Source organism: Zootermopsis nevadensis, unplaced genomic scaffold (assembly GCF_977971745.1).
Source record: "Zootermopsis nevadensis isolate Lab colony 2312 unplaced genomic scaffold, Znev_1.0 Znev_ptg000030l, whole genome shotgun sequence".
Taxonomy (NCBI): domain Eukaryota; kingdom Metazoa; phylum Arthropoda; class Insecta; order Blattodea; family Termopsidae; genus Zootermopsis; species Zootermopsis nevadensis.
The window spans coordinates 12,879,831-12,904,696 of NW_028259162.1; the positions used below are offsets into that span (position 1 = coordinate 12,879,831).

General features: G+C 38.6%; 1 protein-coding gene across 12 annotated transcripts in view; it reads right to left on the reverse strand.

The window, feature by feature from the left end:
- LOC110829632 (EGFR adapter protein) overlaps nt 1-24,866 on the reverse strand; it is a 743,671-nt gene that overhangs the window by 84,992 nt on the left and 633,813 nt on the right. The window contains exon 1 of one of the 12 annotated variants that reach the window (XM_022063564.2): nt 13,729-15,565. The exons of 10 other annotated variants lie outside the window; for them this stretch is intronic. In XM_022063564.2, coding sequence (XP_021919256.1) covers nt 13,729-13,914 — 186 coding nt within the window. In that variant the 5' untranslated portion in view covers nt 13,915-15,565. Of the gene's footprint in view, nt 1-13,728; nt 15,566-24,866 lie in introns of those variants that run through there. One more of the 12 variants, XM_022063568.2, reaches the window with a different exon arrangement.

Sequence of the window (24,866 nt, forward strand, 5' to 3'; positions counted from 1 at the left end):
GGAGAGCTAAGTGCGTGACTGCGAAGTTCCGTGTGCGTGTATTCTGATGTATTTATGATGTATATGTAATCGGAACGTAAAATGCAGATTCCGTTGTCCCGCACTAACCAAAGATGTTTCCGACTCGTATAGCAAAACCTGACGAACAGAATACAGAATTAGAATATCTCAGTGCCCGGATGATATGAGCCGGGATAGCTCAGTCAGTATAGTGACCAGCTACGGGCTGGGCGGCCGGGGTTCGATCCCCGACGGAGGCAGAGGATTTTTTCCTCTAGCCTCTGCGTCCAGACCGGCTCTGGGGCCCATCCAGCCTCCTCTACAATGGGTACCGGGGTCCTTTCCCGGGGGTAAGGCCGGCCGGGGCGTGATGCTGACCACTCACCCCCATCTAGTGCCGAGGTCAAGGAAGAGAGGAGCTATACCTCCACTCCCCCATGCGCCTGTACGGCACGTAGCGGGACAAACTTTACTTTACTTCACTGCCCGGAACTCTGCTGGCATATTATTGGTAATTTAACGTATGCAAACGGCATATACAGTCGGTGTTGATATATCACAAAATGTCTTCCTTTTCAATGAATAAAATGGCTGCCTTGCATCAACAACGAATGAGGCTTAGGTGCCGTCCATAAAAGCAATGTTAACACCTTGCGAAAACAGCGAATTTTTGTCTACTCCTATTAACACACGCACGCACATTAATTCGTTCGCTCACGTATAACACAGGGAACGCATTGATGGGAAAAATAATAATAAAAAACTATATTCCAGTCAGCTTGAAGCTCTGCACCTCCTGGACACGGAATTTTATGGATGGTTTGATGGAGCGTCTTTGTCGATTCTTTTATAGGGGCATATAATACCTGCAGCTTAGTAGCTTGAGTAAAAGCGAACTGAAAGAAATAAAAATAGATGAATATAAAGGCTATTGAATATAGTACAATACTGCACTGCCTCCGAAGTACTCTCGGGATGCAGGAAAAACGGGCAGCTGATGCATTCTTTCTCTACAGAAGTCAATAATAGACGTTGGGCTATATGCAGTCAATAGCTTAGTCACGCAGCTGCCCCCTAAGTTTCGTGGTATTTGTTGAAGAGATGAAGAAACCGCAGGGAAACAAGCACTTATTTATAAAACCGTTCCAATTAGTACCAGTTAGATTCCCACCTAATTTGGTCGTTTCAATGCAAACGTTCGCATCGAGATTTGAGGTTTTCATGGCGATGAAAATGTTTACGAGGAATATTTGTAATCTCCAACGTAATACACGGTATCACATCAGACGAATGGAATCCACAACGTGTGGATTACCTAATCTCTGTAAGTAGGTCCTAATACATTACTTTAAAAGTGGTATTGGGCTTATGATATAGGCTTACTTGCTTCCAACCACTCTCGTTACAGTAATTTGTGGTTATCTTTGTAAGTCATTCACTTGTTAGTACCTGTCTCAATTTATAGATTTATTTAAATGTATTTTATAACACCCACCCATCGATTCATAAACTATTTTTTTACGAATGTGTCGAAACACAGTTTTTCTACTTTGGTTTCGTAAAAAATGCGTAACAGCTTCGTCTTACCCCGGAATTAAACAGATTCATTAGGCGTAAAACGTATTTTGTAGACATCCGACTCCAAATACTTCTGTAGTTAAAGCGACTAAATGGACGAACAAGGTCCGATGTTTGACAGAGACATTGACTTTTCTGTTCGTCACCGGATCTGGGCCCCACCCAGTCTCTTAAACAATAGATAGGTGATATAAGCGATTATATTCCCACCTAGGACAGGGGAACTGACCACTCACCTTCATAGAATGCGGAGGTTAAGAATGCTTGGCTTCCACAAGACTTTGCGGCACGGTGTACAGACATGGGACAACTAAATCAAAAAAGCTTTAGTCCTGTATGCATAAGACACACACACGCACACACCGAAAGCAGGAGGGAATTGGGTAGCACGCCTGCTTCGTATCCGAGAGGTCCCATGTTCATATCTTGACATAGAACCACACTATTTTAACAGAGTCATGTTATTCCTCAGTCCCTAGGGCAGCGTTTCTCAAACGTTTTGCCCTTGCGGAACCCTTGAAATTATTATATATCATTATTGATATCTTTCTTTTTTATAAACTTAAAGTTCATAAGTCACTCGATGATACGTGAATCCGCCACGTACAGCTGCTGTATACTGACCACTAAAGGCAGTTTCACGCTGGCGCTAAATATATTTCTTATGATTAGTATACTTCTAAATGACATAACAGGTTGAAGACTTTATTATAATTCCCAAGAATTTTCCGAGAATATGTCGAACGTGTATAGTAAAATTACGAATATGAAATGAAACATAAAAATGACTCAAAAATACATTTACATGTGACTAGCCTATTCATCACTATTTCTCGCGGAACCCTAAGGTTCCGGGGAACCCCGGTTGAGAAACGCTGCCCTAGGGTATTACATTAAATTAGGCAACGATTGCTTCTAACCGCATCCTTCCTTCCTTCATTTTCCTAACATTCTACTCTTTTTTTGTCAAAGCTACTGATAGCGTTGTCAAACAACTTTTACACAAATACATAACATAGTTGTAACGAATATTTTAAACACTCAACAGTATGATAAAAGTTTGTTTAGGATACATACTACTTTATATTTATGAATGTAAAGCAAATCCCAGTGATAAATATAGCTTTCAGGAAGGCCTTTCCTGAAATATATTTATCACTGTATATTTGCATACGTACATGGTAGAGGGACGACTAAGTGTGAAAACAAACGATTCCCAAGTTTCGAGAGAGAATGAGACATTTATGCAAGTTATCGCTTGTACAAAAACATATCCAGAAAAGCAAATGTACGGATTCCGGCAGTCTGCTTTTTGGCACATATAATGAGCAAGTCTAACATTGTGTCAAGTTAACGTATCTAACACGTTTTTTATAATTTACTGTCCGCCTGATTTTCAATGGAAATTATTTAAGGTTTATTATCTCGATTACAGTGCTCAAAACTATCTTAACGGTGAAGATTTATGACAATTCCGAAATTTGCTGCCAGTCCAATAATTGCTACGTTTTCACAGATGAGTTGTCATTGTACTGTGGAGATCATAGGGGAAATTTAAAATATGAAATACGGTTTGCAAACAGAAGCAAATTGTCATAAATTCTACAAATGTAGCCATTCACGCATTCAGTATGAAATACATCAGAACACATTTAACTCAGAAGATATTTATTTTTACGACTATTCAGACTGTCTGCAGGTGATCACAAAAAATCGATTATTTATGTCAAAACTCCAGCTACCAATAACGACACACCCATTTTTATAAATGTATAAAATAAAATGCTGACATCTGGTGATTAAATTAAGGCAGTGTAACAAAACAGTACTTAGTCCTACAGAAAGAAAATTATGACAGGAAATCGATTTTATGACAGAAAATTATCAGATAACTTTGGCTATTAAAACAAAATATGTTTTAAGACAGGTGTGGAGTTACTTTTCGACAGGTGACGACTGTATAACGATCCTGAACTTTCCCGTACTAGAACCGCCGAAGGCGTGTTATTCTTCTTTCGCTATTTCTTTCGTACTGATGTCGGTGTTGGAAGCGCGACTCAGCCATTCACACAAACTGGTCCAATTATATCATTTCGTAGAAGCCATTTCTGGACTGAGCTTTCTTTAATGGACAGACAGCACGTTATGACCCCTCACGCAGTTCATTATTCTTTTGTTAAGATGGAGTGGTATTGTGGAGGGAATGATGAAAAAATGGGCCTCAAAGAATAAAAGGTGGAACCTATCCATACACTTCTCCGGGTTTTATTACAAACCGCTTCCGTTCCTTTCCGATGGCTGCAAATGGACAGCCGTATTTTTATAAAAGATAGGGAAGGACATTGGTTCCAGTGTTATTATGAATGAATAACTTCTGTTTGACACCAGCTGGTTCTTCTGCTTCAGGGTGTTTCACACGGTTCTTTGTGTTGTCACAGAGTAAACAGCTTTTAAAAGCGATAACACAAGGACCCACAGACCAAGACAGAAATGTTATTTCGAGAGCTAAACTTGATGAATAGAGAATCATTTCGGTCAACGACTACAAGCTACAGCCCCTGCCATGTTATGACCATAAAATGTACTGATAAACCCAATGTTAAATTTCAGGAACTGTCTTCCTCAGGTAACAACCCCTATATCGTCTACTTTATTCTACTTTGGTTATGACTACAGCTTACGGCGAACCATACCACGACATTTGAAGAACATTCAGACGAAAATCTTGGGGACTCGACCAATACAAGCCTAAGACAAACACTTAAGAGTGTTGTGTGTTTGTTCATTGGAATAACTGTTGCAAACAACTGTGCTCCAGCCAAAACTTAATAAACCATTGGTATTCAAATAAATAATATTATAAAATATGTGTTGTATTTTAAGAGGATACCGGTGTAATAGGATTTGAGGTTTTCACAGTGATGTGAATTTAACAGCTACCTCGTGAGTTGTATGGCCGTTCAGTCGAGCAAATATCAACCATAGATCAAGGCTGACACTAAAGTGGGATTTGAGTATGAAGATGGCTGTCTTCTAGATTGAAGCGCCATGATAACTTATAATCTCATGAACATAATAATTTAATAGAATAAAATACAGAAATCGCCAACTGAATTGAAACACTTAAAGTATTCTGCATAAATTTAAGACATTTTAGATCTAATTTTACTGGTGGTAGGAATGGGGAACAACTACGAAACTATACAAGTAATTAGTTTTCTTTTTCATAAGTGTGCACCTTTCGTAACAACGTTAGTCCATTTGTTCCCAAATCCTTCTAAAGTTACCCACATCCACTAACTGAATTTTGAAGATACTTAAAATTACAATTGTTTTTCCTCAATTTGCTTGGGTTTGAATGCAGAACAGTAAGCGATGAATCATCACGTATGAAACGAATGGCCAATTGTATTTCGTTAAGAGATATATTGGTGTGTGTAAATATGCTAGCTATAAAATGTAACAATTTTTTTAGCCCTCTACGTGGATGAGTCATGTAGGTTATATTATACAGAGTGATTTAAAAAGGTTAGGGCCAAACTAAATGAGCGTATTGAGGGACTCAGAGAGAACAACTTTAAATAAGAATCCATGTCCTCCGAAGTTATCCTGAGTCATTCGAGGCCATTGAAGGTAGGGAAGTCTGATAACATACCGCTGAAATAATCGTACTCTGCTATTCTCCTACTAGCTTAATTTTGAATCACACGTATCCGTCAGATTAAACAGAGGACCCTAGGCTGTGATGACGGAGGCAGTATGACCTCTGAAACATTGGTTAACATCGACCAGACTACACAGCGCAACCCAGAAGACAGAAATCTTCATACTCACCGCCCTGATGACGGAGGCAGTATGACCTCTGAAACGTTGGTTAACATTGACCATACTACACAGCGCAACAACCCAGAAGACAGAAATCTTCATACTCATCGCCCTGATGACGGAGGCAGTATGACCTCTGAAACGTTGGTTAACATCTACCAGACTACACAGCGCAACAACCAAGAAGACACAAATCTTCATACTCACCGCCCTGATGACGGAGGCAGTATGACCTCTGAAACGTTGGTTAACATCGACCAGACTACACAGCGCAACAACCAAGAAGACAGAAATCTTCATACTCATCGCCCTGATGACGGAGGCAGTATGACCTCTGAAACGTTGGTTAACATCTACCAGACTACACAGCGCAACAACCCGGAAGACAGAAATCTTCATACTCACCGCCCTGATGACGGAGGCAGTATGACCTCTGAAACATTGGTTAACATCGACCAGACTACACAGCGCAACAACCAAGAAGACACAAATCTTCATACTCATCGCCCTGATGACGGAGGCAGTATGACCTCTGAAACGTTGGTTAACATCTACCAGACTACACAGCGCAACAACCCAGAAGACAGAAATCTTCATACTAACCGCCCTGATGACGGAGGCAGTATGACCTCTGAAACGTTGGTTAACATCGACCAGACTACACAGCGCAACAACCAAGAAGACACAAATCTTCATACTCATCGCCCTGATGACGGAGGCAGTATGACCTCTGAAACGTTGGTTAACATCTACCAGACTACACAGCGCAACAACCCAGAAGACAGAAATCTTCATACTAACCGCCCTGATGACGGAGGCAGTATGACCTCTGAAACGTTGGTTAACATCGACCAGACTACACAGCGCAACAACCAAGAAGACAGAAATATTCATCAATATATTTATCATTCTTCCTGTAGCGCTACTGCCCTTCAAGTTTGGCATTGGCTTATTTTGTGATCGATGTCCATTCTACTCTATTTAATGCTTTTGTTCTTCATATCTACCCCTATACTCCTCAGGTCCGCCTCCACATCATCTATCCATCTGAATCTAGGTTTCCCTCTCCTCCTTTTCCCTCCTGGTTTGTCATCCAGTATCTTTCTTGCTACCCTCATGTCGTTAAATATCCACCATGTCGAAAGATGTTTCGATTTAAGACGTATCTCTTGATAAGATGTTGACATTATGTTCTGTACTAAATTTTGAGAAAAGAAGTTCGATTTGAGATTCATGTAAAACGGGGATTGTGTTGGACAAATATGAATAAAACCAGCGACAACATTTAGTGTGAAATCCCAATACTAAATTTCATTGAAATCAGTCAAGTAGCTTCGGAGAGTAAACATGAGGGAGATAAAAGAACATTCTTCTATTATGATTTAATTAGGCTACAAGTAATATACAAAGTGACCCAGAAATATATATACACACATCCAATAAATCAAATAAAGACATTTTAATAAACTAAACCATTACGTACGTCAGCATTGAAACACAGAGAATGTCTGCTAGGCCTCAGTGTTCCATTACAGTAGTTGTAACAAGAAATTGCGATTAGGATATTAGAATATTTATGAATTATCACGTTGTTTGTCAAAATCATTGCCTACTCCAGACCACCCTTCCCGAATGTAGTCCGGTTTAATTAAGTATACTAAACGTGGTGGAGATCATGTTATATTCGACACTACAATAAAATTATCAGTATTTAGTTAGTTTTAAGGTGAGTGTTTCATAACCATGAATATCAAAAATGTGTATATACACATATTTAAGAACAGTGAAACATAGAAATTAGTTTAAAAAACAATTTAAGTTACCAGTCTTTCTTACCATGACGTGGGAGATAGACATTTCATTTAATACGCAAGACTGAAATGTGAAAATGGGTGTATTTCAGTTCTGAATCATCATTATCAACAGTCTTAAACAACGTAAATTAAGTCTTTTTACCAGTTTAGGAACAGAAACTTTACGTGTGTTATACTTAAGACATCCATCTCTAATGTGTATTCCTAAACCTATTTTCCTATACACTCATAACATTAAATCACATTCTGTCAAATACGCTCATAAAGTAAGCAAAGAAATTCATTACAGGAACAATTTTACTAACTTCCTTTCAACAACTTACATTCGTAATTTATCCATAAGTTGTCATATTAAAGCCAGAAAAACCAGTTTTCATCTCCTGCAGTCATTATGGCATCTGTGAAAAGGTCAATGAATTGCAAACTATTCCTTTTTCTGAAGAATCAAAGCTTTCTCCAAGAGGCAGGTTTCTGCACAGGGTATAAACAAGAGCAGAATACTCCACAGAAAAGAGTAGACGTATGCCAGTCCATCTTATGGCATCTGTTATCAGAGGAAATCACACGTCATCGCAGAAAAAAGGGGACAAACATCCATGCCTCGGGCGGAAATAAACGGCCTACATTCCAACACATAAACCAACATAAAAGAATACTCAAAGAGCAAACTCAATATAATAAGCAGCTTATCCACGGTTGCATACGCAATTCAAGATATATTAAAGTAATCAGGTGTTATTACTCTAATATTTTTGCTATTTTCGTATTACGTGGCCCAGTAACGTATTATTTTTAATGAAATTTAAGTTTTTAAGAGAAATAAAAAGGCTGATGAGATTACTAAGTTGAGTTCCTCCGCTTTCAACCTTTGTACTAACCGAATGATCCAACAACACAGTTTTATTTTAATAAATTACTACTACCAAACTACTAACACTAAAATGATAATTCAATTATTTATTTTAGCGTGCTGCATGATTAGGGAACTGACCAATTACAGATACATCGCAAACTGATCACAATCAAAATACCATTTTTTTATAAATATTAAATAATTATTGTACACAAAGAAAAAGTAATTAATAAATACTAGGAACACAAAACGTTACTTTAAAATATGATTCAGCATAACCAAATATCCACGGTGTACATCAACATCTTTGCACACACATATTAATACTAACAACAACATCCATGCTATAGAAAAATATACTTATGAGTTATACCTTTGATTGCTTGCTTATTCATATTAAATCTAAGGACACCTATCAGGACAAAAGTAAGCCTATGACTGCGTACGCGTTTACTGAAAATTTTAAAATCCAAGAGAATGTCATAAAGGACTTTTTTTTACGAGTTTATGAGTATTATATAATTTATTTGAATAAAAATTTTCTTGGATATTATCCATCGTCCAGTAAATAAAATATAAAACGTTTTATATGTTATTTACTAGACGATGGATAATATCCAAGAACATTTTTATTCAAATGACTCATCACCATCGTCAAGAACTTTTAGATTTGATATTATATAAGAAAAACATCCGTTATAGGTAATGATTCCGAACAAACTTCAGTATTCTGCATCATACAAAACCCCATCTTTCTATACTGACAAAAGGTAGCAAGTTATGGCAGGACAAAACTGTTGCGTACTCATTTCAAAAGAGCAAATAAATTAACATCTTACAGCCATTTGCGACAATATGCTCGTTACTACAGAGACGGAGGCACAAGAGTTATTTAAGGTCAGTGACACTAAGAGAAGAACACAAGATGCAGTAAGAAAAATTGCCATCTCATTCCAACAGAAGTCATTTGAGATGGCGCCACATTCCAGAGTCAGAGCTCGTTCAAAAACGAACATAATTTCTTTTAAGAACAAAGCGTCTTACTGTCCTCAAAGTCAATAAACGATACAGCATTTTAACTTCCAGGAACGCTGGTGATGAAGAACGACGAACTGAAAACGAAGGCGACTTACCAGGAACGCAAAAGCTGCAAAAAGATTAGCTTCTGGAATCCATTCAATCGAATAAAGATTAAGTACTTTATAAAACAGCATTCGACAGTATGAAAAAATGCACTTGAGAATTTAAAATATTGATACAATCTCACACAGTGCAATAAATAATTTTTTTTACGTTCAATTATATTACATCTGGCTAGGAGAAATGACCTGGAGTTCTAGGAATATTCAACTGAACTGAACTGAACGTCATTACTTCCAAAATAACTGGATGGGAGTTAGTATGAAAATACGAAATTAATAACTAAATAGATGGCTTACGGAACCTGAAGGTTCATCACCGAACTAACCAAAGCCCTCCACTGGACCCTGTCCTGGGCCAACAAAATCCAGTCTCCTTCAACTCCTATCACCCATAGATCCCGCCTGACATTATCCTCCCATCTACGTCTAGGTCTCCCCAGCGGTCTCTTCCCCTCAGGCTTCCCAACCAATACCCGGTGCACACCTCTTGTCCCATCCATGCGCACTACATGCCCAAACCATCTCATCCTTCTCGACTTAATCACCCTGACAACACTGGTGGAGGAGTACAAATTTTTAAGCTCATCATTATGCAGTTTTCTCCACGTCCCATCGTCTTCCCTCTTAGGCCCAAATATCCTCCTTAACACCCTATTCTCAAACACCTGCAATCTGCGTTCATCCCTCAGAGTGAGAGACCAGGTTTCGCACCCATACAAAACAACAGGCAAAATTATTATTTTATATATTTTAATATTCAGGTTCTTAGAAATCAGACGGAAGTAGAGGGAAGTAGAAAGTTACCATATGAAATTAATGGATAAAGAAATTATAATATTCATTTTTAATTGTATATGGTCGCTGAGCATAACAAGGCAAGCCATATTATTTGAGAACAGGAACATTAAAACACTTTTATCTGTGCATACCTAAAAGTGTAAACCTCACCTTAGTACTTCAAATGTTATTTCCCAAACCTTGTCATGTCTCATATCATATGAAATAGAATGATAGGAAATGTGAAACAACGTGTATCGGAATCAGTTACGTGTGATATTTCCTGAGTTACAGTAATGCCAATGTTACTCGAAACAGCAAAAGTTAAAAAAAATGTTAACTTTTAATTTTAACCCTTTAAGAACGATTATTTCTTTGAGATGTTTTGCAACAATATATTTACCAGCAATTAAGTAACATCACTGCCAGTACGATACATAGAAAAGACCATTCAATGACACAGTAAACGAATTAGGTACACTACTGCAGAGACATCTACAATTATTCATTCACCTGAAAAGTGGTGTACAGTGGCTTAACCGTGATTTCCGCAACAGCGTTGAAATTGCGTTGATTCAGTATCCAAAACAAATCAGAAAATGTAAACACAGCCTAATAATTCTGGAGTGTTAGCTCCATTATTGCTTCGAGATGTTCAATTTGTGAATCGTAGCTTTTGATACATTGTCATAAACAGCGCATAACATGCGGGCCTTCAATATGTGTGATTAATTTGATCAAATTTAGTTCGTACAAGTTCTAGAACTATAAAACAACATAAAATCACTTTTGTTCTGTTATTTACAACACCGCAAGACTCATGGAAAAGATTGTTGAACACAAAATGCGTGTTTAATTTTTTATACGTCTGTTCCGATTAACATTTAGTTACGCGGCAGATGCACAGACAAACACGTGGTTTCGCAAGTTCCGTTGCTGTCGTCCGATATTAATCACAATTGGAATGAATCGACCAAATTTTTTTGGAAAACTCTTCAATATCAAATTGAATGACAATGCATTCTGCGATTCTCGAACTGTCACACACCCACGGACAGACGGACAGAAGGAGTGACTTTAATAGGCATAAAAAGAGAAGACCTGTAAATTTATACGGACTCTACTTGTTCACAGTCAAGACAACCGTGTGATTTCTTGTTTTATTTTCCCGGTGAGAGATTACTTTCCTATTACGACTTGTCATTCAGTTGTCTGCAAAATGATTTGTAACTACTACCAAGCTTTACAGATGGCAGGCTTGTTATCTGTTATTGTTGGATAAAGGAGATAAATTCAATGCGCTCCTCTGACGTTAATTGTTGTTGTGGAGGACAGTTTGATGAGAATGATACGGTTAGCTCGGAAGAATGAGGATTTTCTCACAAAGTTAACGTGGTAACTGCATGTAAGGTTCCATTTTTCGCTGCAACGTCCTGGGCCGGGAGGGAGCCAAGTGCACAGGAAGTGGAATGACGTGATAAAAAGGCGACAAGGTAAGACAGCCGTGAGAAAGAGTTCCTGTTACGCCATGGTAACGCGTTACAAACACCTGGAAAATAAACCACGCCTTTCTTTTGTTGACGACGGTATGCTTGGGAGTTCGGTTTGCAGATGAAGAGTGTACTTCGAAAATCGCATGTGGTTTTTGTTAATGTTCTAAATTCAGCACGAGCAACCAGTCCTAGTCATTTAATACTGTCTACCATGAAGTTTTCTGTTCAAGTTTTCACGAAGAATGTGCCCGAATTGTGGGGATGTAAAGTGTGGTTGGAAAATGGGGTAGCATCTTATTGAATTTAAAACATAACGTATATTTCCAGCGTATCCAAAAAGGCTACTTGTTACTGTTAGAAAATAAGGGCCCAGTCACTTAATCGTACATTACAGTACACATTTTCTTTAGTGACTATGGAGAGAGAGAACACATTTGATATAGTGGAAAACATGTAGTTGGTTTCGTCACTGTACGTCAAATATTTACAAACTTCATGTTTATAATATTTATGGCATTTTTGGTCCACCCTATAACTTTCTCGAGCCTCATATTTATTTATCTCAAAGACACACCGCAAAATACCTCCTCAGCATTCTGTTTTCAAACACACTCAATCTACTTTCTCGTAAGGCGAGAAATCAAATTTCACAGCTATACAGAAAGAATTCGCATATGTAGGCCTACAAAGTAATGTTATTTTTATGCCTAAGTACCATTCCATGACGGATTTAGGAGCATGGAAGTAAAAATTCCCTGTATTCTTGATCTCGACACCATAGCTTATTTAACGTTTGAAAAATATCACACAACGTATGGGCTTTAAATTGAAACGGTTCCATCCGTATGAAGTCAACATTTCCCGTTCGTTTTTCTCGCTCTGGGGTACAATGCACCTTCGTCTCTTCCGTTAGATGTTACGACGACAGTTTTAAATCTCATGAAGCAATTATCTAACATATTCCTGTTTTTAGACTATCCTTACTTAGCTCAATCTTTTGCTTGTCCAGTTTTCTCCTTCGGCTTTAATCACGGTGTAATATCAAAAATAAAAGAAAGCGCTCGGGTTGTCTGGCATGCAGTTACAGGTTGAAAAAAAGGGTAACAAATTATGATACGAGGCCTTCGTCAATGTTACTTAATGACACTTTCTTTTCCTTTCAAAAAAAGAACCGAACGGAAAAAGGTCATGAAATGCACATTCTTAACGCTTCCTTCTCAGAGAGATCTCAAATAAAACAAGATACAAGTTCTGTCTGCCTTTTTCAGCAAATAACATACTTTTTCAAAGATGACTGTGTTCTAGGATGTTGCACCGTGTCGTCTCGTAGAAATATATCGACTGTTCAGAAATGTGATCGCCTCTCAGGGCGATCACCCTAAATGATGGTGCAGTAAGCATCTGTGCGTGTGTGTCGATTCTCGTCAGCATTCGATTTATAACAAATTAAGGCTATTTAGAGAGAGTTAAATTTATTTGTTACAATTTCGGATCATGGTTTGTTGGTTTCATTAACCCTCTTCAGTGTTCTCCTATTATAGGAGTGCTTGGAACTTGTTCTATCTGAGCCTTTAGTTCCACGTGACTTGCTAACATTCTTCAAATGCCAAGGAATTTTACTGACTGTGAGGGACGCATAAGTGGTAGGGGCAGAGCTGAAAGTTTCCAGTGGTACACGGCCGGCACATGGCAAAATCAGGGCTTCCGCAAAGCTGAGGTATTCCGATAATTTTATAAAGGAATCCTGATAGAAATCCATCGCCATTTGTCCTGACAGAGATCTCTGCTGCTTTTTCCTCGATCCCTCTAGGTGAATTTTGGCTATTTCCTGGCTCATAATCCCGATTTATTATTCGAATGTTAATAATGTATACACGGGCTCTAATTGTAGTCTGGTAGTTTTCTGACGTCTCAAATATACTTGCTAAAACATTGGTATAATTCTACTAAACTATGGGGCGCAACATCCCAGGAGACTGTCATATGCACGATACATGACTGTGCCGCTGTTCCAATAGTCTAGCGGTCAGAACGCTGGCTTGTAATTCTGAGGTCCCGGGTCCGATTCCCGGTGGTCCAGGTATCACGGAATTTCCCCCCGGGGCATCCCAACAATTACTCCATTCACACACAGAAGAAGGCAACGGCAAACCACTTCTGGATCATTTGCCAATTAAACAAATGAACAGGTCCCTATCAGAGGGAACTTGTTCATAATGTCACCAATAGGGGCAGGGCTGTCGTACCTTGAGTTTCTGCGTGTGGCCACACCGACAACAGCAGTAAGACAGGTAGTCGGGCAAAGGCGGAACGAAGCTCAGTGAATCCTTGTTCTCTCCGCAGTCGTCCACAAGCTTCCGGTAGTGGACACGAAACATGGGTCGGGCCGCGCTGGTCGAAGAACTCTTGTGTGGGCCGCTGAGTCGGCCCATCGCGTAGTACTACCACGTCCATGCAAACACTCCCGTATCAAAACACATCACACACTTCATGCAACAGCAGTGACTTTTGTACAGATTCTAATATGGCGCTGTATAACACTGGAGGAGGTATTGATATTTTCACTTCACTAAGAAACAAGCAGTTGGTAATTATGGAGTACGATGTTACACAAATATGGTATCTCCGATACACAAACATCCAGACGAAAGCCGCTGACTTCAATTGTCCACACGTATGATATCGAAAATTAAATTAGATTTATAATACTCGAAGGTTCAGAATAAGACGTTCAATGAATAAACATTAAGTGCATCAAATTGTAACAGTTGAAAATCACTCCTTTTCACTACCTAAAACCAAATAAAATTTATGTGGGCATACCAAATACAAACTGTGACTGTCCAAAAATATTTATGGGCTCAAACGTTTGTCTGAGTAAATTTACGAATATCGCCCCACACACACACACACACACACACGCAATGTAATTTTGTATCGATCCGCGTTGATGCAAGTAGTTCACTATGTTGGTGGCTGCCCTTTGATGCAAGACTCATTAACAGATGATGCTTGGGGGGGGGGGGGGGGGTTGTTTGCCAATGTTGTTGACTTGTTACACTCACCACAACCTCACTGGCTTTATTTAGCACACATTGCATAGAATTATTACCGAGGGAAAGCTCTAACTGACTCAAAATGACATCCAGCACACAGAAAAATGCTTCGTCACCAAAGACGTGGGTTTTGAAACTTGCACCTTTTCATATGTACAAATTTGGCATGGTGCAGCTAACCTGTAAATATATTCATAACAGACAAAATTGTGTTTTACTTACGTTACTAGTAGGTCTACTTTACTGGAGTGATTACGAATTACTGATTTTAAAAGAGAGGTTAGGAACGTCGAATACAAGACACAAAAACCTGGTAAAAATAAATAAATTAAACCACTTCTTGTCAGAACTCGTTTCATGTACTTGTGTTAGTTAATAAGGTCACCTACGAATTTCGTGTCGCCGTTACACTTTCTAGAAGGCCATTTATAATTATGGCCTACTTGGTTGCAACAAATTTTAATGCACTTCTGATATTCAAGACACGTATGCCTTGTGTATGTATGTACACAAACTTTTAAAATCACTAATCTGCATATCATCTTCTCATTGAACTGATAATTTCTGGTAAAACAATTCGTAGCTTGTCACACATTTCGAAACACGAACACCCATCACTGCACTAAACATGTTTTTAATCCACAATAAATAGATCGACGCTAATTTTCGGTTATCGTTACATGTCCGACTAGGTCGAGTGGCTGGAATGTTTCTACTGGCGGCTAGCGGCTCGCATCCTTGCTTACTGATACCGCATGTTTGTGACGTGGTGGCTTGCTTGGCAGACCAGTTTCTGATGGGGTCTCTCACTGCTAGCAGCTGCCGAGAAGGATGTTGTATATGAGTTGAACCATTCGCTGATGCACATACAGACTTTTCTTTCACGTTCGAGACCGGCTGTCACTTGATGTATCTTGAGAGAAAGACTCCTCTGGAAGGAATGTCGTCTATGAATGCAGTCTTTCTTCATGTTTTCATATGACCAAGCTATGCAAAGCGATGGCCCACGGAGAATACACTGCTCTCGACTGCGCTGCTGCCTCTGAGTTTGAAGCGGCGAGGTTGCCAAAGCGTGAAGTTCCGATCAGTTGTGAGTCCATATGGCGTTTCCATGTTGAATGATTTTACCATTTAATTTCACCGAATTAGTATAACGATAAATACCGTGTGTTATTTCAACGTATTTGGCGCTCTGTTGGATATTTTACAAACTACGATTTCATAAATCATGCCTTGTTAGTGTAATGGCATACAGAGATAAACAAATTTATCTGTAGGACTATAGATTGGATGATAATGACAAGTTACTTTCAAGGTTTTTCAACCTAGAGTTTGTAATGTTGTTTCTTTAAAAAACACGTAAAATACGTAAATCGAAAAGTACCTTCTTCCATAAACTCAACGACAAAGGGCTTACGTCTGCGAGCGGTTGCTGGATAATCAGGTTTGGTCTAATTCATGATCTGAACGCGAAGCAATCTATTGACACCTAGAAATACATTTAGGTCAAATATTGCAGTAAATAATGAGCCCACATTAATAATAATTCGTACCATGTTACTCACTTCACACTGAGTTTTGTTAGATCCCTTACCCATTTTCTCAATCAAATTATTCTCCACCAAATAATATTACTTTGTTCAAATCTGCAAATCAAGGAAGATCATATGGACTGGACAGGCAGCACGGATAAGGGAGATAATAAATGCATACAAATGTTCAGTCTAGCTCTTGTGAACACTGTAATGACCTTCCAAAATTACTAAACGTCGGGGAACGTCTTGACTATCTGAGCGACTATCAGCTTCTGAAGGACTCTGGACCATGGACTTGGTTAAAGGTGTAATTTGAATTACACACATAAAATTGGAACGCACAAAAGGAATTTGGACTTAAGTTACGAGGAATTGAGATTTGTGGAGGCTAATCAGAAGCGGTGGAAGGAATACGGTTAACAACAAACACTTCCTCAAATTCTTGTTAAAAAAACAAATTTCTGAGACTGAAAAAGCAGAGCTTAATTCTTGTAATTTGTCAGTTTCCTTGCTATTTTACAGATATCTTTCAGGAAAAGAAACGCATACACCAGTGGCTGCAACTTGTAAATAAGGGGTGTAATTAAGAATGAAAGCGGCATATGTACAAAACCGCAAACAAAAGACTCCTATGTCTAAATCTGGGTGTCTTTGCCTTAATTTTTACTATATTAAAATTAGGCTGTAATAATGAAACTGGAGTATACATATTGACCACATGGCCTGCTGGTATTTAAAATTTATTTCACCATTTTATCTACTGTTAACATAGCAGGTAAAAGCAACCCAATTCCAAAGCGCCATGGTAACAAGGCTTACAACACATGTGAAAATCTTGACAACTAAGGATTAGATTTGTCAACTGTAAATTCCAGTAGATTCTGTTCACGGACAAAGCGTCTTTAGCACCCCGTCGCCTATGAAAATTAAGTTTTAAACTATTCTAAAATAGTAATTACGATACATAAAGAAGACATCAGTTTCGGAATCAAATACGCACATTTAGTTCATTTAGCCAAACTGTCAGAATTCGGCCCCTTTGTCATATTTTCCACACCGGTTCTCAAATGCCAAAATGTTTCTGAAACAGATGTAAATCATTTAGACGTTTCTGTAGGGCTACTGTCAATTTCTCCTCAGATATGCAGTGTATTAACAGTCCTGTCAAATGCAACTTTCAAGTAACTATACTTACGTAAAAATTCAATTTTCCTAAGCATCACCAATTGCTCCTGGAGGTACGCAACTCTATGTTCAGATACGATCTGAGTTCAAATAACAAATCACTTACTACACAATTAACTATCAAAAGCGATGTTTCGTTTTTAACACTGGAATGCGCGATCTTTTTTTTATTTTTTATGCAAGTTCGAGAATAAACATACTACATTGCGCTCACTGATAAAGTTTAATGCAACTGTCATTTCAAGCAGGAACTGATTATTATCGTTTTTACGGAGCTATACTTCACTCATATCGGGCAAACCTTGTAGCGTTTGGCGGCGAGTCATGAAGTTCCATCCGGGAAGTGACAGTTGCGTTCAACTTTATTAGTAAACACACTGTACATGATACAGGGCGCTATTCAGGAGACAGCACTCCGGTGTAACACCCAGCACACGAAATCCAATGCCATCCTGTAGATAAATAACTACAGCGGTGATACCACACGAGTTTCTTGTCAAATAAAAACTTTGACGCAATTTAACTATCCAGAGTCAGAGCTGACTATAAGTTTGAGAGAAATAAACAATGAACCGTAAAGCCAAGAACGTTAAAATTAGTATCGATATTCAATTCAATTCGTTTATTTAAGTGTTTGCCAACAGCAAGAAGCCAATAACAGGCAAACATTGATAATATATACAAATAATAATGAAAAATATTACACAAACAGATTAACGAAACATATACATGTACAATATTAAATATAACAGCCAAATACGGGCAAACACAAAATAAAAAACAATATTATACACAAAGAAAAGTATAAATAAAAGTAAATAATCCACCTAGGGAAACACTAATATAAATTTAAAACGCTAAAGAAATACAAGGAACAAAATAATAGCAGAAATTAAACTAAAAGCAAATAACCAAGCTAGATCATCTATCAAGACAGCCTATCTAGATCATTTCCCTTATATGGAAGCAATAGTAAGATGACTATGTTCTCCGATGTTACGTCGTGTAGTTGCGACAATAGCCCTGATAATGGAGGCAGCAAGCACCTATGACATGTCGGCAAACTCCTACCAGAACGTTTATGGGAACTATATACTCCGGTATGGATAGCATTTTACAGTCCTGTTTTCTTTGTCAGTTTCTTGGAAAAGGGGAACACACTGCTACTCGTTTTCACTGAGATTACGAATTGAAATCCAGATGCCCATTTATATATTTACTATACATGCAGTATTAGAGACGCGTGTTTGATTTTCAATGGTTTTCAGTCCCCCACACGTGTGCAGTTTGTCTTTCGTCTTCGAAGGCTATTCCTGGAACCCGATTATAGTTACGGGCAGGCCGAGTCTTGTGTTGGACCCACGTGTGCTGGAGTCAGAGACTCGGAACAAATTCAGTAATGTGCATAAAATATAAAATTGTTTTCGTAAGCTCTCGCTCTGTGCTAGACAGGATTTCAAGCACACGGGTGTCTAGAGCAGAGGAAATTACGTTATTTTACATTTCATACATTTTATTGAGGAGTAAAATAAAGAAGACAACGATTGTCTGGACATGCAGTTCGAATGAAAACTAAGAAAAAAACAATTTGTTATTGCTCTATTAATGGGGTTTTGTGAACTGAGTAATTTGTAAAGCGTCAAATGAGAAATTATAATAGGCCTATAAATTAATAATTGAGAAGAAAAAGAACAAACAAACAAAAACTATCCACTATACGCCATGTAGGCGCCTGGGGGGGGAAGTTCCTACTCATTCTTCACCTTGGCACTAGGTGGGGGTGAGTGGTAAGCATCACGCCCCGGCCGCGTTTTACTCCCAGGAAGGACCCCTCGGTACCCATTGGATAGGAGGTTGGGTCGGCCCCAGAACAGGTCTGGACGCAGAGGCTAGAGGAAAAAATCCTGTCCCCGTCGGGGATCGAACTGCGGTCGTCCAGCCCGAAGACAGACTGAGCTACCCCAGTTAATTTTAGCAACTTTCGGTCAAAAATACTTTTTCGGAAGAGTAGATATATTGTGAATTGTAGTGACAGAAATGTTCACAACCTACGCAAATCTAGAGAGGAAAACCACGAATATCTCAGCCAGGACAAGTTCTCCAGCACAGGTTAGAACCGGGTATCTCTCGAATACAGAATAGAAATTTAGCTCGTTTAGACTACACGTTGTGTAAATTTACAATTGTTTTGAAATAATTCCCTGCCCGAGTCGGTTTTTACGACATCCACATATAACAATTTCAGTCCCCTGGTCTAAGCTTCAAAGAGCTTTTCCTTCTTACGATTTGTTCGTGGACACTGAAAATTCCAGAGATAACTTCCGTCCTTCACGCCCCAGTAACTAGTACACCGGACCGTTGTACACACCACACAACACTTCTTGTATGATCAGGCAGATAAAGTCCTGTAGCAACCACATGAAAGGTCCGATCATACAACAGCAAGGCTACTGCTATAATACCATAAGACAGACCGGCTCACGGTACGGAGTTAACTTAATTTCGGCCCAGAGATCAGATCTACGCTTTACAAAGTTACCTTCTCCCCTTCCTGATGTCTCGTTGTTGTTTGCCACAGGAAACCGACCCGCAGAAAGAAGCTTCTCCAGAGTGCCATGGGAGATGACACAAAGCCAGAGCGCGGCGTGTATCGGAAGAGGTCAAAGGTGATATTTAAGCTAAATCTTCAGAGTCGCTTAAGATCTAAGCCAATCGAAAATAAGACTACTACAGCTGCTTTCCTCACTAAGTTATCCGGTTACATTTTTCAATACCGGATCCAGCTTCAAATCATATTACATTTTATTTATTTATTGCTCAGACTATATAGTGTCAGTTAATAGGATGATTCGTGAGTTAGGATCTGGAAGGAGGCGGTCCTGACCTAATTTAAGGTACTCTCCCGGTATTTGGCTGGAATATGTGAGGAAAACTATGGAAAACTTCAGGCAGGATAGCCGGACACCGGACCGAGGTATGAACCTGGGACTTTCTAAATACGAATTAGTGTTAACCACTTCTACACATAAAAATCGGAGTGTTGTATCTCTGATTTTGGACGAAAGTGAAAATTCACTTTTCTGATTCTCCATTTTGTTTTGTTCTGTCTTCATACTTTCCATGGATTTGTCTTACGTCTAAGAATGTGTTATGTTCTGTCACATTTAAACAATATGATTCACAGATTTTGAAGTCAGCTTCCAGAAAATTGGTGTTGATGGATATGGCGCACTCTAGTACCAGGGTGACGGCTGCGAAATTTGGGGTCAAATCCTCTTTTGGTAATGCTTGCCTGCCGTTACCTTTTCTAACTGGTCTGGTATGTGAAGAAGAGAAACCAGTTGTGCTTTGCTCGTCACCTTCATTATCAACCGAGGAAAATGGCATAATTTTATTCAGACGGGACAAATATAGAAACATCTTACCATCTAATTTCTTTGCATGGCAGCGAATTGCTACGGAATAACGGCAGACCGGAAGTAATCATGTTAGTATGAGTATTCTGTGTGTGGAGAGACTACCAGAAGAATATTGAGATCTGACGTTCTCATAGCCGCAAGTATGAAGATGGCTGTCTTCTGGTATGTTGCACCCTGCTGATTAATGTTTCAGATATGTTTACAATCTCCATCATCAGGGCCCTCATGATGGAGGCAGCAAACACCTCTGAAACGTCGGTAAAGTTCTACCAGACTACACGGCGCGAAAGCCATCTTTATACTCGCTTATATGACAACTTCAAATCCTACTAAATGTTTAGAGAACCAGTGCTTTAATATACCCGACGAAGTTTTTCTCTGCTACACGAATTTCACAGTGACATGGTTATCTATGGAATGTTCCTTGAGTTCTTCTCGCTCAGAAAATGCATTAACGGGTTGATAGACTATTGCGTCAGGGGATTCTATACACACGTCCTTCTTTGTCTTTAACAGCGACTTCTCTGGCTGTCGTGTTGAAAGACAGCCAGCAACTATGGACGCAGAACAATGAGAAAGACCATCATCGGCTATGCACAGTCGTCAAGGCGTATTAATGGAAGCAAGTGAGGGCGACCGGATATTTTACTGAAAGGAATACGTACAACCTTCCTCTTATAGAAAATTGCTACTTTCAACTGTCGTTACTAATACATCAAGTTACTGACAAAGTCCTACGTTATTTCTTCAGAAGTATTAATAAAAGTTATTATTTTTAGTTTTTAGTGAGTAATAGCCCATTATTGTTAACTTCAGTAAATAAGCGGTATTATAATAGTAAGAAATTTAGTTTATTTTAATTTCGTGACTTGTCAATTTCTTGCAGATATAAATGCATTGTTGAGGCATGTAACAGTGCGTGCTTATAAACAATGAATACTAAACTGAAAGGAATGTAAGACAGCATCCATGGCTTGTTTAAGGTATTATCACAATACTTACCTGAAGGAACTGAGGAAAATCACAAAAGTGTCAGTCAGGACAGTCAGCCTGCAGTCGAGACTCGAATGTGGAATTCCCCAAATACGAAGGAGATCAAACAACTCAACCATGATGTTCGGTGCATTTATTATGAAAAAGATTAAATTAAGATTTCATGGATTAAGCTGGATTCACAATAAAATTTTCTCCACAATTTTTAACGCAGACCACAGTACCAGTGCAGACGGATCAGTGGATATCTTATTAAATTCCTCCAGCTAAATATCCCAGGTGATCGGATTTCGAGTCTGAGTTTGGGTGGAAGAAAGTGCGTGCATTAGTCTCAAGACTGAGCGGTTCCGTAATCGTATCCGGAGATATTCCGGGTACAAAGACGCGTTAAGCACTTCTCTGGACAATCAATATCTCATATTTTGAAATACGAAATCTTTGAGTAATTTGGACACTGATTCAGCAGTTAAATTTTTTTAGTGAAACAAACTTACTTCTCAACATGTTAACTATTTTACAAACAATTACAACATTAATAACGATAACAACAACAAAAATGATGTAATTAAAAAAATAAGTTTGTACCATGCATTCAGGACCAATACAAAATAAATAGCTGCTTGTTAAATGATTTTGGACGTTAATAAGCCAACTTTAATACTCAAAGTTTACATTGCTGCTTTTGACTACGACTTCAAGCGAAAAATGTGTCACGAAACGTCAAGAAATTCGACAACACAGTTTGAAGATATTAACTTTACGTTTAAAGCAGATTCCATTGAGACAGGGTGTCAGAAAAGGATAGATCTTAATGGGACCTACGGCTAGTAATGGGAAAACAGCATGATAAGGAGTTTCATAATTCATACCTCCTTCAAACAGGTTCATTATTAGGAAAATCAAATCAATGAGTATCGGATGCATAGTGAATGAGACACGCATGGGAGAAATGAGAAGTTAATGGAGAATTTTGGTCGGAAATAGCCTTAGACCTAGAATTAAATGAGAGGACAATATTAAAATCGATATAAATAAATAAATAGGATATGAGAGTATGAAGTGGATTCCTTTGCCTCGGGAAGAGAATCAATGGTGGGCTCTTGTGAACACGACAATGACATTTCGAGTTACAAATAAGGCGAGGGATATGTTAACGAGTTCAGTGACTTAGCTGCTCAAGAAAGACTCTGGTCCAAGGACTTTGGTGAGATGTTAAATACAGAGAAGTACTATTCAGTTGTAACCTAGCAACATGAAACATGTCTAGCTGTGTGCTCTATCGTTCTCTTTCAATGCTAGTGAACTTACACGGATACATGCAAGTCTATGCTTGTTACCACGGGCAGAAAGTCTTTGGAGTTTAATCGCCCCAGGACAACTTTCACAGCGAGTTGAATACACGCTATGACAACAAAGAAAAAGTTATTATACTTATAATGACAATAAAAACGTCTTTTATTGCCCTTTAATTGGCATGATGTATGTTCTCTTCGCAACGATTACGATGATATTTATTGCTTACTCCAGATGAATTCCCGTGGGAAGACCTGAAACGGAATGATGTTGGCCTTCGAAAAGTAATGAAACAAATAATTTTGATGGCCTTAATCAAGATTAGCGGCTGTAAACTCTGGCAACCACACGGCGAAGGGTAGATTAGGTTACGGTGACATTCTGTTGTAGGATGTCGTGTTGCTATAGCTGTTCCGGGTGACGAAACCGATGCGTTTATCGCTTTCTGGTTAATTTAATAATATTTTTAAACTGCTTATGTTATATAGAACCGAACAGTAGGATAAACTGTAAAAAAAGTTAAAAAATTATAGTACGAAGTGTATATGCCTAAATTTAAAACGAAATTAATGTATTTGGCTGTACGGGCTGAGGAAAACCAAGAAAAGTAGGCAAGTCAGGGTAGTTAGTCTTTACCTGAGTTACCCAATTTGAAGCCTAGTACCAAAATGACGGAGTGTGGTAATATTCTTGTACTCTGCCTGAAAGATACCCAATAAGAATCGAGAAGGGACCTGTTTCCAGATGGAGGTTACTTGTGGATTTTCTGTCTCCGTAAGTAAATGCTCGGTCTGGACGCTGAAATATAAATCAACCGCTTTCTTCAATATCGCTTCCTGTCCACAGTGTACTAGATCTGCAGCATATGAGTTAGTGTCCTGGGTTCGTGCACAGGTGGTTATAAAATAAATTCCACTCGAACCACATTTTTATTATTACTGCCTGCAATTCTGAACATGTTACAGAATAAGAATTGAACCTTTCACAGCAGCTTGTTTGGCTCCTCTCAGGCACATAAAATACATGAATCATTATTATTTTGGTTCCCGCAGCTGTAGAGCCACCAAGTAAAACAAAGGAAATGAATTAAAATTTTTAATATTATTATATTTTACTGGAGCACACTGATGTAATAATGCACAAGACTTGTTTACGGGAGGTAATAGGTTCAAATCTCGTCGAAGCTACCGGCTATTCAGACTGAGGTGTTTCCTCAACTTCTCTAGCATCATCAGATCCTTAACGTACCTCTGAAACGTCGGTAAATTTATATCAGATTGTAGGGCGCAACAGCCCATGTGACAGTAATTTCCAGAGAAAAGATAAGTTTGTGCCAATTTTTTCAACATTCCTACGAAAAACAATTCTTTGCACACGAGGTCACGAAGTGCTTTGAGCGTGTGCTACGATCAAGGGTACATTGAACTGCAATTTATGTTCGCGTTAACGGTTAACAACTCCAACACCTCCTCAAAGTGTGTTTACCTTCCGTAAGTTACGTATGTAAATACACTGCAATGCGGCATAAAGAATAATTTCGTAATTCATTTGTACTTCACATGAGGACTAGCGAACTGCTGACGTCTGGTTCTTATTAACAGTCTTTGAAGAAGACTGTTGTTTGTTTATTGAGGTGACAAGTGGTTCTCCCACATAAGCTGTAAGAATTCATGTCCGTATGGGCTTTACAACTCAGTCTGGACTCTTGAGTATGCTTACTTAGACAGACACCTATTTCTGAATCATTATGTTTCGAAGTATTTATTTTTCTCAACTGACACTTAAAGAAAACATTCAGTAATGATTTGATTTATATTAATGGTGCAGTAAAACTGACCCCAACGCATGTATTGTATATTAAATTATGTACGTAAAGATTTATGAATGTAACATGATTTAAGAC